This window comes from Penicillium concentricum (assembly GCF_028827145.1).
Source record: "Penicillium concentricum strain IBT 3081 chromosome Unknown utg000001l_segment0_segment0, whole genome shotgun sequence".
NCBI classification, from domain to species: domain Eukaryota; kingdom Fungi; phylum Ascomycota; class Eurotiomycetes; order Eurotiales; family Aspergillaceae; genus Penicillium; species Penicillium concentricum.
In genome coordinates this window covers 8,969,426-8,983,030 of record NW_026622754.1, presented here as the reverse complement: position 1 = coordinate 8,983,030, position 13,605 = coordinate 8,969,426, and the positions used below count along the sequence as shown (strand labels likewise).

Genomic DNA, 13,605 nt, shown 5'->3' with positions numbered 1-13,605 from the left:
GATTCTCCAAAAACCTGTCTCAGTCTTATTTGACCGTTCAGACCTTCTTTTTTGCCTCTCTTGATTTCTAGAATTTGCTTCGGATTGGCCTGAAACGTTACCCAAAGCCACTGTCAGAGGTGCTAGACACCATTCGGCGGGATGCAGCTCTATCGCTCTATAAGTGGTTCCGTCTCCAAGACATGGAATTCTATCAACCCGGCCACCCTTAGCGGGGCTATTGATGTCATTGTCATAGAGCAAGAAGATGGTATTTATAGTCCTTCGAGAGATGGCATTCACGAATGATACTGATTTGGCTTTTCTCTTCCAAGGCACCCTCGCTTGTTCGCCCTTTCATGTTCGGTTTGGCAAGTTTTCGCTCTTACGTCCATTCGAGAAGAAGGTGGAGTTCAAGGTGAATGATATCAAACAAGAATATGCCATGAAACTGGGAGAGGCGGGCGAGGCATTCTTTGTCTTTGAAACGACCGATGACATCCCCGCATCCTTGCAGACCTCGCCGTTGGTATCCCCAGCAGCCAGCCCGAGAGCCCAGAGCGAGCCGGATCTTCCCCCTTCGCTGCAGGAACCGGATTACCTTGACCTCGACAAAGGAAACGGGGATGCGTTGTCAGAAGGCGCAAAGACTCCTCCGCCGATGGCGATGCCATCGAACCAGCTACGGGCAAACACGGATTTAGGTAGGGACAGATCCCCAGCACTTAGTTTCGACCTAAGTCCCTCGGTACTAATCATTTCAATAGGGACAATAACACCCTTATCGCGATCTCCCGACGACTCTGACGTGACTCGTCCACGGCACGACTCCTTGAGCGCTAAACCGCTACTTGATCACACACTGTCGGATAATGTGCTTTCGACCCGTCCTCCTATACTCTCTCTGTCCAAACATTCTGCAAATGGGAACGATGAATCACATGGTATCGAGGGCAAAACAGACAACCGCTCTCGCAGCCCGCCTCTCTCCCCCCAGGAAGCGGTGTCTCGTGCCATTTCGCTGTCAAAGAAGCTGTCTGGTTCCAATATTCCATCACATGTCACCGAGACTGGAGATTTGATGTTAGATATGACCGGGTATAAAAGTAACGAAGAAGACGCCCTTCGCGCAGAGGTTGTTGCGCGCAAGATTCTTGCAGAAGAGCTTGAAGGAAGCTATGACATCGGTGCACTGATCGGAGCTGATGAACACGGCAATCTATGGATCTACAGCAGCGAAGAGTCAAAGGAACTGGCTGATCGGAGAGCCACTCTCAACTCGATGCGGCCAAACATGGGGATGAACGATGATGCTCTCTCCGACCCGGGATACCACAGCGAAGGCGAACACGCTGTCTCAGAGCCATCATTGACTACACGCCATCACCGAACTAAATCAGATGTCCAACCTGGATTTCCCACACCTCCTCAATCACCCTTGCATGATTATTTCCCCGTCGAAACCCGGAACTACGCTAAGACGCTCCGCTTGACAAGTGATCAACTTAAGGCCTTGCAGCTGAAGCCCGGCGCCAACACAATGTCTTTCAGCGTCAACAGAGCGATTTGTGAAGCAAACATGTATTTGTGGAATGGCAATACCCCGATCGTGATTTCTGATATTGATGGAACTATCACCAAGTCGGATGCGTTGGGTCATGTTCTCAATATGATCGGACGCGATTGGACACATGCAGGAGTCGCCAAGCTGTACACTGACATTGTCAACAATGGGTACAATATCATGTATCTTACGAGTCGGTCTGTAGGCCAGACAGATACCACACGGGCCTATCTTAACGGCATCTGCCAAGATGGATACAGACTACCAAAAGGCCCAGTGATTTGCAGCCCCGATCGCACGATGGCCGCTCTGCGGCGGGAGATCTACCTAAGGAAACCCGAAGTTTTCAAGATGGCATGCCTGCGGGATATTCTCAACCTCTTCTGCGGTAAAGAGAACCCCTTCTATGCTGGCTTCGGAAATCGATTGACAGACGCATTGAGTTATCGTTCTGTGAACATTCCGTCTACTCGGATTTTCACAATCAATTCCAACGCTGAAGTGTCTCTGGATTTGCTTAGTCTCAACAAGTACAAGAGCAGCTATGTGACTATGCAAGAGCTGCTCGACCATTTCTTTCCACCAACCAGCCTCCTTGTGCACGACGGTGGCGAGGAATATACGGACTTTACATACTGGAGAAACACACCGCATGAGCTCGAAGACTTCTCGACGACAGACAGCGAGGATGAGGATGAGGATGAGGATGAAGATGAAGACGAAGACGAAGACGAAGACGACGAAGATGCCGACGAAGACCTGGCTGAAGAGGATGAAGAGGACGAAGATGAAGAGTACGATGAAGAGTTGAGCGAGGGTGAAGGCAGCGAGTACCTTGACGACGTTGAGTTGGCCGAGGAGGATCTCGGCGCAAGTTACATGTCGCAGGACTCGGTTGCCTTGTCCAACCCAGCAGGCTCAATAATCGAATCAGTAGAAGGGAATCTCATTGTCGAAGAGGGGGCTATTGGTGAAGAGGAACTGTCTCCCATTGCCGAGAAACCACAAGAAGCAGCCGAGCCAAGCACAACCTCTCTTCCCATCCGGTCCAAGATACCCCAGAATCTTTGAACATATACTCACCGCTATGCCTCTTCAATAAGGCGATCCCTCGGCATTTCTTGCGTCATAGATACCCGTCTTGCGAGTGCTTCCCTGAGTCAGGTTTCTGCATTAGACTGCTCTGACAGCGATATATTCATGTTCAACACTATTGCATGCAGGCCTGGAGTTTGAGACTGCATTATACACGGCCATTTGTGCCCGACTCTTTCTAATTCGTGGCATTCATGGTGTTCACGGCGTTTCTGGTTTTGTTTTTATACATTCATGGCGCACATACTTGGAGGGTTGAATAGGGCCATGAGATGAATAGGATGTAATGAATGAAACAAGCTAATAGACTTGCACAAACACATTGAATGACTCAATAAATTATCTGGGAAAGTAGTAGAATATAATGTAGCAAGGTCCAGGACATGACCATGTACCTTCAGGGCTGCAGGCACCGCGATTACCTAATCGTGATATTGGCCGGAGCCCTGGAGCTCATGCTTCTTTTCGGCCTCATTTAGCCATCAGTTTCTCTCTCTCCATCCCCACACTGAACGCTGCTCGCATCTTTGGCTGTTTACTAGCCTCTGGGCATTGTGCTAGGAATGCTCCCCGATTACCTTTCCCAGGCCTTCTAATCATCATTTAATTCAACATCTTGACCACTTTCGTAACATCGCAATTCGCTCTCTGCGTCCTGCTTGATCTTTGATCAGCAATTCAAGAAAAAAATGGCATCCCCAGCCCAAACACAGGGTCCAGCACCCACAACACAACCTCTCACTCCACCGGCCGAACCCTCCTCCGCCGCGAACGGGGCCTCCGCGCCCGCCGCAACAAGCTCCCAGACCCAACCCAATGTTCCAGCGACAGGCCCTTCAACAACAGTGCCACAACCACCACCAGTGCCCGGCATATCAACCCAAGACAGCGGAAAAACGCGACGACCACGGGACGTGCGGCTGGTCCACATGCTCCTTGCCTCACTCGGGGTAACTTCTTACCAAGACCGGGTGCCCCTCCAATTGCTCGACTTCGCCTACCGCTACACTGCCAATGTGCTACAAGACTCCGTGCACCTCGCGACGGAAGGATACGCCGCAGCAACAGACGGTACTCCGGGCGCAAAGGGCTCCGGAGAAGTGAATAGTGTTTCTCTGCCCGCATTGCGGCTCGCCATTGCCTCCCGCTTGCACTTCCAGTTCCAGACAGGGCTGCCGAAGGAGTTCCTCATGGAGGTCGCATCGGAGAGGAATCGTATCGCTTTGCCCGGTGTATCACGGGGCTTTGATCCTGCTGCTGGCGCTAATGGCGCAGTTCCTGCGGCGAATCAGAGTGTTGTTATTGGTGGCATGCGCTTGCCTCCTGAGCGCTTCTGTCTTACTGGAATGGGGTGGAATATGAAGGATGAGTGGGATAGTGAGGGTGAGGAAGATGATCTGCCTGATGTGATGCAGCAGCCTGGGGATGGGAAGGGTGCTGGTGGTGACGGAGCCGAAGATAATGAAGACGAGGATGATAATGATGGCCAGATGGAAGATATCTTTGGCGAAGATACCACTATGGGCGAGGCAGGCGATGGAGATGAGGATCGGAACATGACTGATGTTTAAGGGAGTGCATTTACGCCCGGGGGTTCTTCTGCCTTTGGCCTTGGGCTGGTGGTGTTTCTGGCGCTTGGTGTTGTCATTATCCTTTTTCTCCCTAATCTGTCATAGGACGGGGTCCTGGTTTTTACTATCATGGAAATCATCTATTTCATGACTTGTGTCTACAAATTGGGGTTAAAGTCCCATCGCCTGAAAATAAAGGCAAATAAACCGATAAAGAAGACATCCTGGTCAATTAAACCAAGATATGCAATCGTCCGCGTGTATATTGTACATAATTCAGTTCATCCCATCGCTCCGCATTCGGGATGATCATGCAATGTAATAAAGATGCCCAGCAAAACGCCTGCTTTGCTTGCCTTTGTGCGCCATGAGGAGAGAGAGAGAGAAAAACGATATAAAGTCCGAGTACGGGTTGGCCAAGAAAGTCCAGGGCCGATCTGCCCGGCGGGAACTAGTCTGATATCTGTCCATCAAACTGAGAGTGGGAAGAAGGCCAGGCTGGGCCGCCGGGACTGAGAGCTATGGGCCTAGTACTTTGGGATATACAAGGCCCAGCCAACAAGGCAATTAGGTCAGCTAAGAGCCCGACAGCTCCCTTTCCCCAAACACTTAGCCCAAAGACGAAAGTCCTCGCCCTCCGACCTCGGAGAAACGCAAGAAGCAGAATACTCAAGACGCCGAAACCCATATAGACAAGAAATACTCACACAAGAAATGAAGAAAGCGAGAGAGTGATGGAGGATACATGGAGTAGAAAGGAAAATCCCCGATCATTTTCCAGCTGCTCGTGTCCGCGCTTCATCCTCGCGCATCATGCGAATGACTTCCGCACGGCGCTTCTCAACACGTGCGAGATCCTCCTCACGCGCGCGTCGCCGTTCCTCATACCCCGCGAACCACTCCTCGCGTGCGCGGTCCTCTTCTTCCGGCTTCGCGTGGGCGAGCATGCATGAATTCATTGCGAGACGTTGCTGGCGGCAGACCCATGTTGCAGTGACGGTACGGTTAACGGCGCACTCGGCGAATGCTATATCATCATTGGGTTAGTAGGTTGTTTCAGGCATCTTTGAGGTGTGGGGAGTGGATCATGGCCAGGAGAGCCGGACTTGCTTCTCCGCTTGAAACTCATGACCAGCTTTTGCAAGTTCAAAGCTATGCCTTATTTGTAGAGAGGTGATAGATTTGTTGTAGAAAGCAATGCAAACTGCATACCTTTAATCTCGGGGGCGCAATGGGCGCGTACTCGCTTGTAGAACAGCAGTTTCACTTCTTGTTCTTGGGGGGCTGAGAGCGGAAGCGGGTTGCGAAGATTATATTGTTTGGGTGCACTCTTAGGTACACTTGTTGAAGAGGTATCGGGAGATGTGGAAGATGTAGCCATTGGGACTGTATGTCGATCTCAAAGATCGAAGTTGACCAGGTTGAATGTATGGGATGGTTCGATCGGAGAGTTTGCTTTGGTGGGGGATTGGTGGCCGGAGTTGAGAGACAAGATGTAAGCTAGGCTGCTCCAAAGCTCAGAAAGGTGAACTGAGAGAAGTAGAAGTGGTTTTAAGAGAGTTCTACTGAATGGCCTTGTAGAGAAGATCGAGACCAAGTGGGAGTGTTGATTGCGAGTGAGCCGAGCTCAGGCGGAGAGAAGGTTACTATTGGCAGAATCAGAAAAAAAAGTTCTCCGACTTTGCATCTCCAGACTACACTCTTCTGCTGCAGACTTCTACGTTTTGTTGTTTTTCTATTTTTTTCTTCCTTCTACACTTTCTCGTACCAGGCTTCTTGTCTCGGAAATTAGCAAAACCAAAACTCAGCATGTCGTCCATGCGCAACGCCGTCCAACGGCGGAACCACAAAGAGCGTGGCCAGGTCCAGGGCCGCGAGAAATGGGGTCTCCTCGAGAAGCACAAGGTCAGTTCATGTGGAGGAACTCTTGGAATATTTACCAATAATACAAGCTTTCTTTCGTGCCAAATTGACGAAAACGTGCTAACTTCAACAGGATTACTCGCTCCGTGCCAAAGATTACAATGCCAAGAAGGCTAAGCTGAAGCGCCTCGAAGAGAAGGTGCGGGATCGCAACCCTGATGAGTTCGCCTTCGGTATGATGGGAGACAAGAACCGGACCCAGGGTCGGCACGGACGTGGCAAAGGCACAGCACGAGACTCTGCCGCAGCGCAGGGACTGAGCCACGAGGCAATCAAGCTGCTCAAGACGCAAGATAAGGGATATCTTCGGACAGTCGGCGAGCGGGTGCGCCGCGAGATTGAGCGCCTGGAGCGCGAAGTGGAATTGCAAGATGGCATGAACAAGGCTCTTGGCAAAAAGGATGGGAAGAAGGGAGAGGAGAGCGATGACGAGGATGACGGGTTCGACGATGATTCCGATTTCGATTTCGGAGCCCCGGTGCAGCCGAAACCAACCAGGACGGTGTTTGCCGAAGATCGACAAGCTCAATTGGCAATGAAGAAGCAGAGGATACAAAAAGAAGAACCTGCTTCGGATTCAGAGGAGGAAGATCAGACGTCAAGCAAGACCCGCAAGACACCTAAGCAGCTTCAGGCTGAGCGGCAAGCACTTGCGGATGCTCGCCGGGCTCGCAAGCTCCGGAAACGAACCATCGAGGCTCGTAACAACAAGCTGACTGCGTTGCACAAGCAACACGCCGAAATCCGGACCGCAGAGCAAGAGCTTGACTGGCAGCGGGCCAAGATGGAGAATTCTGTGGGAGGTACCAACAAGGACGGAATCAAGTGGAAGATCCGTGAGCGCAAGCGCTAAGTGTTTTTGTTTCGACGGAGTTTATGAGTGATGACTCGCTATCATCCTTTTTGTACATATTGATACCAACCACCATAGAGGCAGTCCGGCGCATACAGTAGCATCCAAGGAACCCACTTCAGTCCTGGCCATCGACTCCTGAAAAAGCTCGGTAACATCAAGAGCCTTGTGTCAGGCGATAGCTGGAAGACTGATCTACCGGTAGATTTAATCATATAAAGTACTGTGGTGCCACATCTACATCTGGATGTGGTTGTTGAAATAATACCAAAACCGGCTTCTCTTTCTGTTATGAATACTATACACATTTCACAAAAGGTCCAATTATGACTTACAAACCCACAGAAGACAGGAGTCCTGGACATGAACGATGTAGCTATACTATTGCGGCCTCATCCAGCCGAGATGAAGCATGTTCCAATTGTTTGATGAGGGCCTTGCGGGCATTGCGTGCGGTCATATCGCCGTCTGACTCAATTCCATCCGCTTTGATCATCACTACAACGATCGTCTCGGTCAGCTTCTTATGTTCGAAATCACGCTTCTTGATATCGGCCGGCGGGTGAGCCGCGTATTTATCACAAAGTGGGATGATAACACGCTCCGCCCACACAGTCAAAGCAGACACTTGCTCCATCGCTGTAGGCAGTGTTTCTAGTACCGGTGGAATCGGGAGCGAGCTGCTAGGTGGAGCGGACGATGTGTGTCGTGATGCGAGAAAGGGCATTGATACGGGTTCAGTTTCATCGCGAACAGGAGAACTTTGTTTAGTCTCCTTGTTCTTATTGACCATAATTTTGGATTGGGCCTGAGGCGGATGGCTCTCATGGCCTCTTTCATAGTCGGAAGAGTCCCTGATTCTACTAGGATCTGTGTCGACGACGATACATAGCACTTCTGAGTGTTGCTGGATCCCCTTTGCTTTGCAGGTTTGACTGTGGTCTTTGAGCGGGTTTCCTTTATACAATAACTCAACAAAGCCGGAAAAAGCAGCTCCAACTACCTTCGCAGCTTCCAGCCGCAACGCCCCAACGGTAAGCGCACCCTCATCGATGGCATTTGCGCGGAAGTGGAGCGGATATATGTTTCCATTGTTCCTAATAAGGATAATATCGGGTCCATTCTCATCGACGTCCCATCGGCGATCCCAGTGTATTGGCTGTGTCAATGTGAGATCTTCAATATAGTCCGTTGTATAACCGATACCATCCTCGTTGATTTGCAGCGAGTGATCTTTTGACGAGCGGCGGCCAGAATTGGGCATATCGGCGGGGCTGATTGTTGACTCGTGCATCTCAAGATTGATCTCCTTAGGCAAGTTGTCTTCCTTGGCAGACTCTGGGTCTGGGTATGGTTCTAATATGTCTTGAGGCCTTGTTTCTTTCTTCGTGATAGATCTATCTTCGGATGCTTCTGAACTCAAACCATGGTCACTACGAGAGTTGTCATAGTCTGGCAGGTCTATTGTGTCTTCGGCGCCCAGGAGGTGTTGCTTCGATGTCGTCTTCATTTCTTCATCATAGCTCACCTCGGCGGTCAGGTGGTGCGACATATCAGAATTCTCATCAGAGGAAATTGCAGCTTCTTCTTCATCGTCTTCTTCATATCGCGGCAATGCGAAGAGCGCCAGCTCTTCCAGATGCCGGCCCACGTGTCTTTCAAACTGCTTCCCAGATAAAATCGAAGATAGGCAGAGTGGGCAGTCCACATGTAAGCCTGAGCTTTCAGACATGGAATGCTGGCTCTGCAAATGAGAAAACTACTCCCGGCGGCTTTCATACAGCCGATGGGGTGTCGGACAGTCTGGGAAGATACACAGATATGGCATCAAGTCATTGAAAACATGACGAGCCCAAGCCCTCCGGCTTGCGATTTTGATTATTACGAAACAATAGGGACATTCAAATGGAGCTCCATCAGCCGAGTTGGTAGAACCGTCCCTTCCGGCCCGTTCAATATGGTTTGAGCATATGATGTTTGTGAGGCGACAGTCAGCAGTTCCAAATCGTCTTTTGCCGCTGGTAAACCTTCCATAAACTCAGTTGCGACTGTGTCTGACAGAATGACTGATTGCCTGTCTGCCTGGTCTTCAATAACCTGACTGAGACCCCGGCCGAGTTTGGTGCGATGGCGCTCACGATACCGCATTACAGCTCGACGTTGTGATATTGCCAGTCCAAGACGGTTCAGAACATCTTCCCCCGCTTGCGGGTATTTTTCTGTGACATGTTGCCGGTCAAAAGGTTCATAGAGGACTGCATCTGATCTTTTGGCGCCAAGAAGGCGATCATGCCGGGCTGGCTTCTGGATGACCATTGACTTCTGGAACAGGTTGTTGATAGTATCTCGCAGAGCATGATATATAGACTGTATTTCTGTTTGATGCTCGTCATCATCTTCATCCCCACTTATATCCGAGAAGTCGTCATCTTCAGGTGAGTGATGTAAAACATCATTGATATCTTGGGTAATTCGTTGCAGCCGCTGAAGCACGCGAAGTGTCTGCTCTTTAATGTGGGATGTATCTCTTAATCGATAATCTAGCGATGATTCACCGGTCTGATGCGCCCCGATATTGACAGTCCAAACCCGCAAACGTCCCAGCTCATCTTTCCATAGCGGTGGTGGGACTTCCGAGGCGAACGATGACAAGCCTTTGAGAACAAGCTGACTTAAATCTTTAAGACATTGGACCACGACAGACAAAATATTTGTCGTAGAAATACTCGCCGCTGGGCCTGGCGTCGTCATTATCATGGGGCGCTCATACTCACCAACTAGCGTTTCTGAAGACGCCGCTTGTTCATCGAAATTTGGTTTAGTGATTGGGGAACTCCCGTTCCACTTGACAGAATGCTTTGGGTCAGTGTCTTTGGGGCCTTCCATCCTTTCAGTTCTTGCGCAGGTACACTTGCATTTATCTGAATGGTTTGACTAAGAACAGTATCTGACTCTGCAGGACCAGACCTTTGAGGTTGGACAGGGATCCTGATGGGGTTGCGGCTGACATGGGAGTTGGCCCCCGCGCTACGCAGCATGACTTCCTAGGGTTTCCTTTTTGCCTGGCTATTCATCTTGTCATCAACTCGAAGATGGAGGCTGCAGGAATTGCCTTAGCACTTCTGCCACTTCTCATCAATCAGCTCGATAACTATGTCCAGGGCCTTGAGGTCATCAAGAGCGTCGGAGCCAAGCGTTACCGCAGGGAACTTGAAGGCTATTCATCAAGCCTTGGAACCCAACAAGCCATCTTCGTCAATACCCTGGAGCAGGCCCTCGATGGAGTGGTCGAATACGAAGGTGGGCTGGACGAACTGAGAAATAACCCTCTCAGGAATTTGTGGAAAAGACCGAATCTACAAGCGAGTCTTCATGAAAAGTTAGGAAGGGACTTCTACCCCTTCAACCAGAGTATGTTAGAGATTGCGACTCTATTAAAGGAATTGTCTCGAAAATTAGGACTGGACAAGAATGTTGCGGTGGTGAGTGACGATACATATTTTACTACTCACCTCCACCTGGGCAAGGCTAACTAGTACCTTCATCGTACTACAGAATTATCGAGTCGACCAGTCTGCTATCAAAAGGGAGGTCAAAAAGTTCAAAGACATTTTCTCGAAAAGCATCTACCTCGATCTCTTCGCTCGTATTGACGTAGCCAACAAAACCCTGAATACCTTAGTGGAGCAGTCCGATTATCGAAGCACAATACAAGAACGGAGAATATCAAAACGACCCCTATTGCGCCAGAAAAGAGCACAAAAACTAGCTCGCAGTCTGCATAATGCAATAATACGGGGCAAATATTGGAAATGTGCTTGTCTGGATCAACACTCAATCCATTTTATTCTTGGTTATCCGCCAGAGGACATAAATGATACCAAAGAGTCCTCTCGCGGCCCTGGATTTCGAATGATATTCCCTTCCAGCAGCGCCATAGATCTTGCCAAGGAATGGTGCGAGATTGAGGCCGAATCGGATACTATTCAGTCGAGCGTGGATCCTTTGGGCAGTCAAGAGAAAGTTCTCTCCCCTAAAAGGAAGGCCAAAGTACAGTTTGCGTTTGATGAATCAGCTAGAGATAAGCCATCCATGACGTCTGATATGTCTTCGGTGCCTCCGATTGTAGACATCTGCTCAACGCTGTCTACCATGGGGAGCCACGGCGAGACAAATGAACCTATTGGGTTTATCTCTGATGAAAACCACCGCCACAATATGTATTATGTGCGGAAGCTGGCCGGAAGTCTGAGATCGCAATCACTCTCTGAGCTCATCGCGGCTTCAAGTGATATATTCAAAGCGCCTAGTGGCAGCTTTCATTTCACATGGGGCTACCGTCTCCGCGGTGCAGTTAATCTCGCCTGCAGCGTGCTCCAATTTCACGGAAGTTGGCTGAAAAGCCAGTAGAGCTCCCGCGATATTATGTTTACTAAGGATTCATCTGGAGATATCGATAAGCCATACGTCCTTTGGAACGTAGGCATTGAATCGGATGCCTGGAACTTATGTAGAGACAAACCAACATCTTCACTCATTCAGAGCGAGATTCTGTTTCCATTGGGCCTCGTTCTGGTCGAACTGTCTTTATGCCGGAAACTAGAGGCACTCCGTATACCGGAGGATGACGATCGTGTGGAGGCATGCGTGAATCTGAAGACTGCAACTCGCCTCTTGCAATTTGTGGGGGAGCAAAAGTGGTGCAGAATACGAAACGGTAGCGAGGCGATGTCTCTTTTGGACTGGTGCTAAAGAGCCTACACTGGAAAGCGAGAAGATGCAAGATGATATATTTGAACTTGTCATCTCTCCATTAGCCGAAAATCTGAGGATTTTCGAGGGTAGGTCTTGATTTTGGATATACAACAAAGCTAGAGATAGTCCAATAATAAATAGCGGCACAATATATTAGTATAAAACCATCTAGGTTTCTTTCCTTGCATTTCTGAGTTGGGAGCTGATGAGCATTTAACTGTCTACAAAGAAGTCCTCAACGTGAGGCAAAGTTAGTCTAGTTAGGGCTTATTATTTCCGCCTGATATTTCAATTTTGGACACATCCCTTCAAAGTTGTATAGTTCGAAAGAGTCCTAATTTGAGCTACAAAAGGCATGAATAGCTGCATAAAAAAAATAAAGGAAATGAAAGACACAGACCAAGCCCAATATCCCCTGTTATATGTGTAGGGTGGATTACCTACTTAGGAAGAGAGTTGAAATAAGGTCAGGTGAGTTAAAGTGATTTCTAATATCAAGGTTACCCCTTACCTGTGGACTCCGTATGAGAATAATATCCCCAAAAGATAAAAAAACACACTATTCTTAAGAGTCAAGTAATCACACCATCGCTGATAGGACAATCTTCCTAATCGGGGTCCGCGGAAATCCACAAGGCTTAATAATCACTTGCCACCCCTCCAAGGTTATCTTCTGAATTCTTCTTTTCTTCATACCTCAAAAAATACAATTAACAATGGCTCCTTCATTCGTGACCATTGACGCAAACGATATGGACGTGGATTTCTCCTCGCCAGTCCAGGCCAAGCGCACCCTCCTACTGGCACCCCCTCCATCGCCACTCACGAGGACAAACTCCGCGGCCTCTTTAGCACTTTCGACCGCTCAACCACAGACCTACAAATGCTCGATCGGCTCTCCACAGGCGTCGTCTCCCTCCCCGCAACAACCTACGATCTCGTTCTCATCCTCACCGACACAGACGGCGCACGGCGCTCCGAGGCGCTGCAACTCCTCACCCGAGATGTATACGCCACTCTCGTCCCCGCAATGAAGGCGGGCGCCAAGCTGCAAACCCAAGACTCCGCCCTCAATGCCTCCGACGCCATGGAAGCCATTCTGGCCGGTCTCGTGCAGTCCGATAACGGCTTCGAGAAACCGAACTTCGATCCCTCCGCCGCTGTCCCTTTAAAGTTTGGCCTGAAGAAGAAGAATAAGGCTACCGCGCCAATCGCGCCAACTGCAGTCCCTAGTATTCCCACAGGATTCGCCGCGCCGATGGGGATCGACGCGCCAACTAATCACGACCGCGACGATGATGATGAGCTCATTAATGAAGATACGCTCCTCTCCGAGGAAGATTTAACGAGACCTATAATGCCGCGTATGTCACCCCCTTTCAAACATTCTCATACCCACAAGACCTATATCATCTAACACCATCTTCAGCTCCAGAGTGCCAGCCCAAGACCGGCCGTCGGCGACGCGCCTGCAAAGATTGCACATGTGGTCTAGCCGACAAGCTCGAAGCAGAGGATAAAGAGCGTCGCGCAAACGCAGATAAAGAATTGAACGTGATGAAGCTGGATACGGGCGACTTGGCCGAGCTGGACTTCACCGTTGAGGGCAAGACTGGTTCTTGTGGAAGTTGTGCTCTGGGTGATGCCTTCCGCTGTGATGGTTGTCCTTACATGGGTCTTCCTGCCTTTAAGCCTGGTCAGGAGGTTCAGATTCTGAATGATGTTGCGCAGCTTTGAGATATAACTACTTAACGACTGTGGACTTTTCAATTTTTCATGACGGAAGTGGGGGTATAGGGTCTTGCATTGGGTTTCTCTGGGCTTTTTGGGATTTTCTTTTGGGGGGTTTCATACAAAATTATGCT

The 13,605-nt window shown here is 49.6% G+C and overlaps 8 protein-coding genes across 8 annotated transcripts; 5 read left to right on the top strand and 3 right to left on the bottom strand.

Moving 5' to 3' along the window:
• Positions 1–141: 141 nt before the first annotated feature.
• On the top strand, positions 142–2,614 carry N7517_003479 (putative lipin Smp2; the record flags this gene model as incomplete). Its single annotated transcript, XM_056721209.1, has 3 exons — positions 142–250; positions 315–683; positions 747–2,614. 3 exons carry the CDS (start codon positions 142–144, stop codon positions 2,612–2,614), a joined length of 2,346 nt encoding a protein of 781 aa, XP_056585344.1.
• Positions 2,615–3,327: 713 nt separating this feature from the next.
• On the top strand, positions 3,328–4,209 carry N7517_003478 (putative transcription initiation factor TFIID, 31kD subunit; the record flags this gene model as incomplete). The annotated part of the gene is made up of 1 exon (XM_056721208.1): positions 3,328–4,209. One exon carries the CDS (start codon positions 3,328–3,330, stop codon positions 4,207–4,209), a length of 882 nt encoding a protein of 293 aa, XP_056585343.1.
• A 770-nt stretch (positions 4,210–4,979) lies between these two features.
• On the bottom strand, positions 4,980–5,590 carry N7517_003477 (uncharacterized protein; the record flags this gene model as incomplete). The annotated part of the gene is made up of 2 exons (XM_056721207.1): positions 4,980–5,236; positions 5,422–5,590. 2 exons carry the CDS (start codon positions 5,588–5,590, stop codon positions 4,980–4,982), a joined length of 426 nt encoding a protein of 141 aa, XP_056585342.1.
• A 403-nt stretch (positions 5,591–5,993) lies between these two features.
• N7517_003476 (rRNA-processing protein UTP11) lies at positions 5,994–6,985 on the top strand (the record flags this gene model as incomplete). The annotated part of the gene is made up of 2 exons (XM_056721206.1): positions 5,994–6,114; positions 6,206–6,985. Exons 1-2 carry the CDS (start codon positions 6,019–6,021, stop codon positions 6,983–6,985), a joined length of 876 nt encoding a protein of 291 aa, XP_056585341.1. The 5' UTR covers positions 5,994–6,018.
• A 376-nt stretch (positions 6,986–7,361) lies between these two features.
• Positions 7,362–8,717, bottom strand: N7517_003475 (BAG family molecular chaperone regulator; the record flags this gene model as incomplete). Its single annotated transcript, XM_056721205.1, has 1 exon — positions 7,362–8,717. One exon carries the CDS (start codon positions 8,715–8,717, stop codon positions 7,362–7,364), a length of 1,356 nt encoding a protein of 451 aa, XP_056585340.1.
• Positions 8,718–8,744: 27 nt separating this feature from the next.
• On the bottom strand, positions 8,745–9,871 carry N7517_003474 (Zinc finger C2H2; the record flags this gene model as incomplete). The annotated part of the gene is made up of 2 exons (XM_056721204.1): positions 8,745–8,850; positions 8,871–9,871. 2 exons carry the CDS (start codon positions 9,869–9,871, stop codon positions 8,745–8,747), a joined length of 1,107 nt encoding a protein of 368 aa, XP_056585339.1.
• A 206-nt stretch (positions 9,872–10,077) lies between these two features.
• Positions 10,078–11,395, top strand: N7517_003473 (uncharacterized protein; the record flags this gene model as incomplete). The annotated part of the gene is made up of 2 exons (XM_056721203.1): positions 10,078–10,467; positions 10,541–11,395. 2 exons carry the CDS (start codon positions 10,078–10,080, stop codon positions 11,393–11,395), a joined length of 1,245 nt encoding a protein of 414 aa, XP_056585338.1.
• A 1,061-nt stretch (positions 11,396–12,456) lies between these two features.
• N7517_003472 (Cytokine-induced anti-apoptosis inhibitor 1) lies at positions 12,457–13,477 on the top strand (the record flags this gene model as incomplete). Its single annotated transcript, XM_056721202.1, has 3 exons — positions 12,457–12,516; positions 12,570–13,104; positions 13,170–13,477. The coding sequence occupies 3 exons, from the start codon at positions 12,457–12,459 to the stop codon at positions 13,475–13,477; spliced, it is 903 nt and encodes a 300-aa protein (XP_056585337.1).
• Between the last annotated feature and the right edge of the window lie 128 nt (positions 13,478–13,605).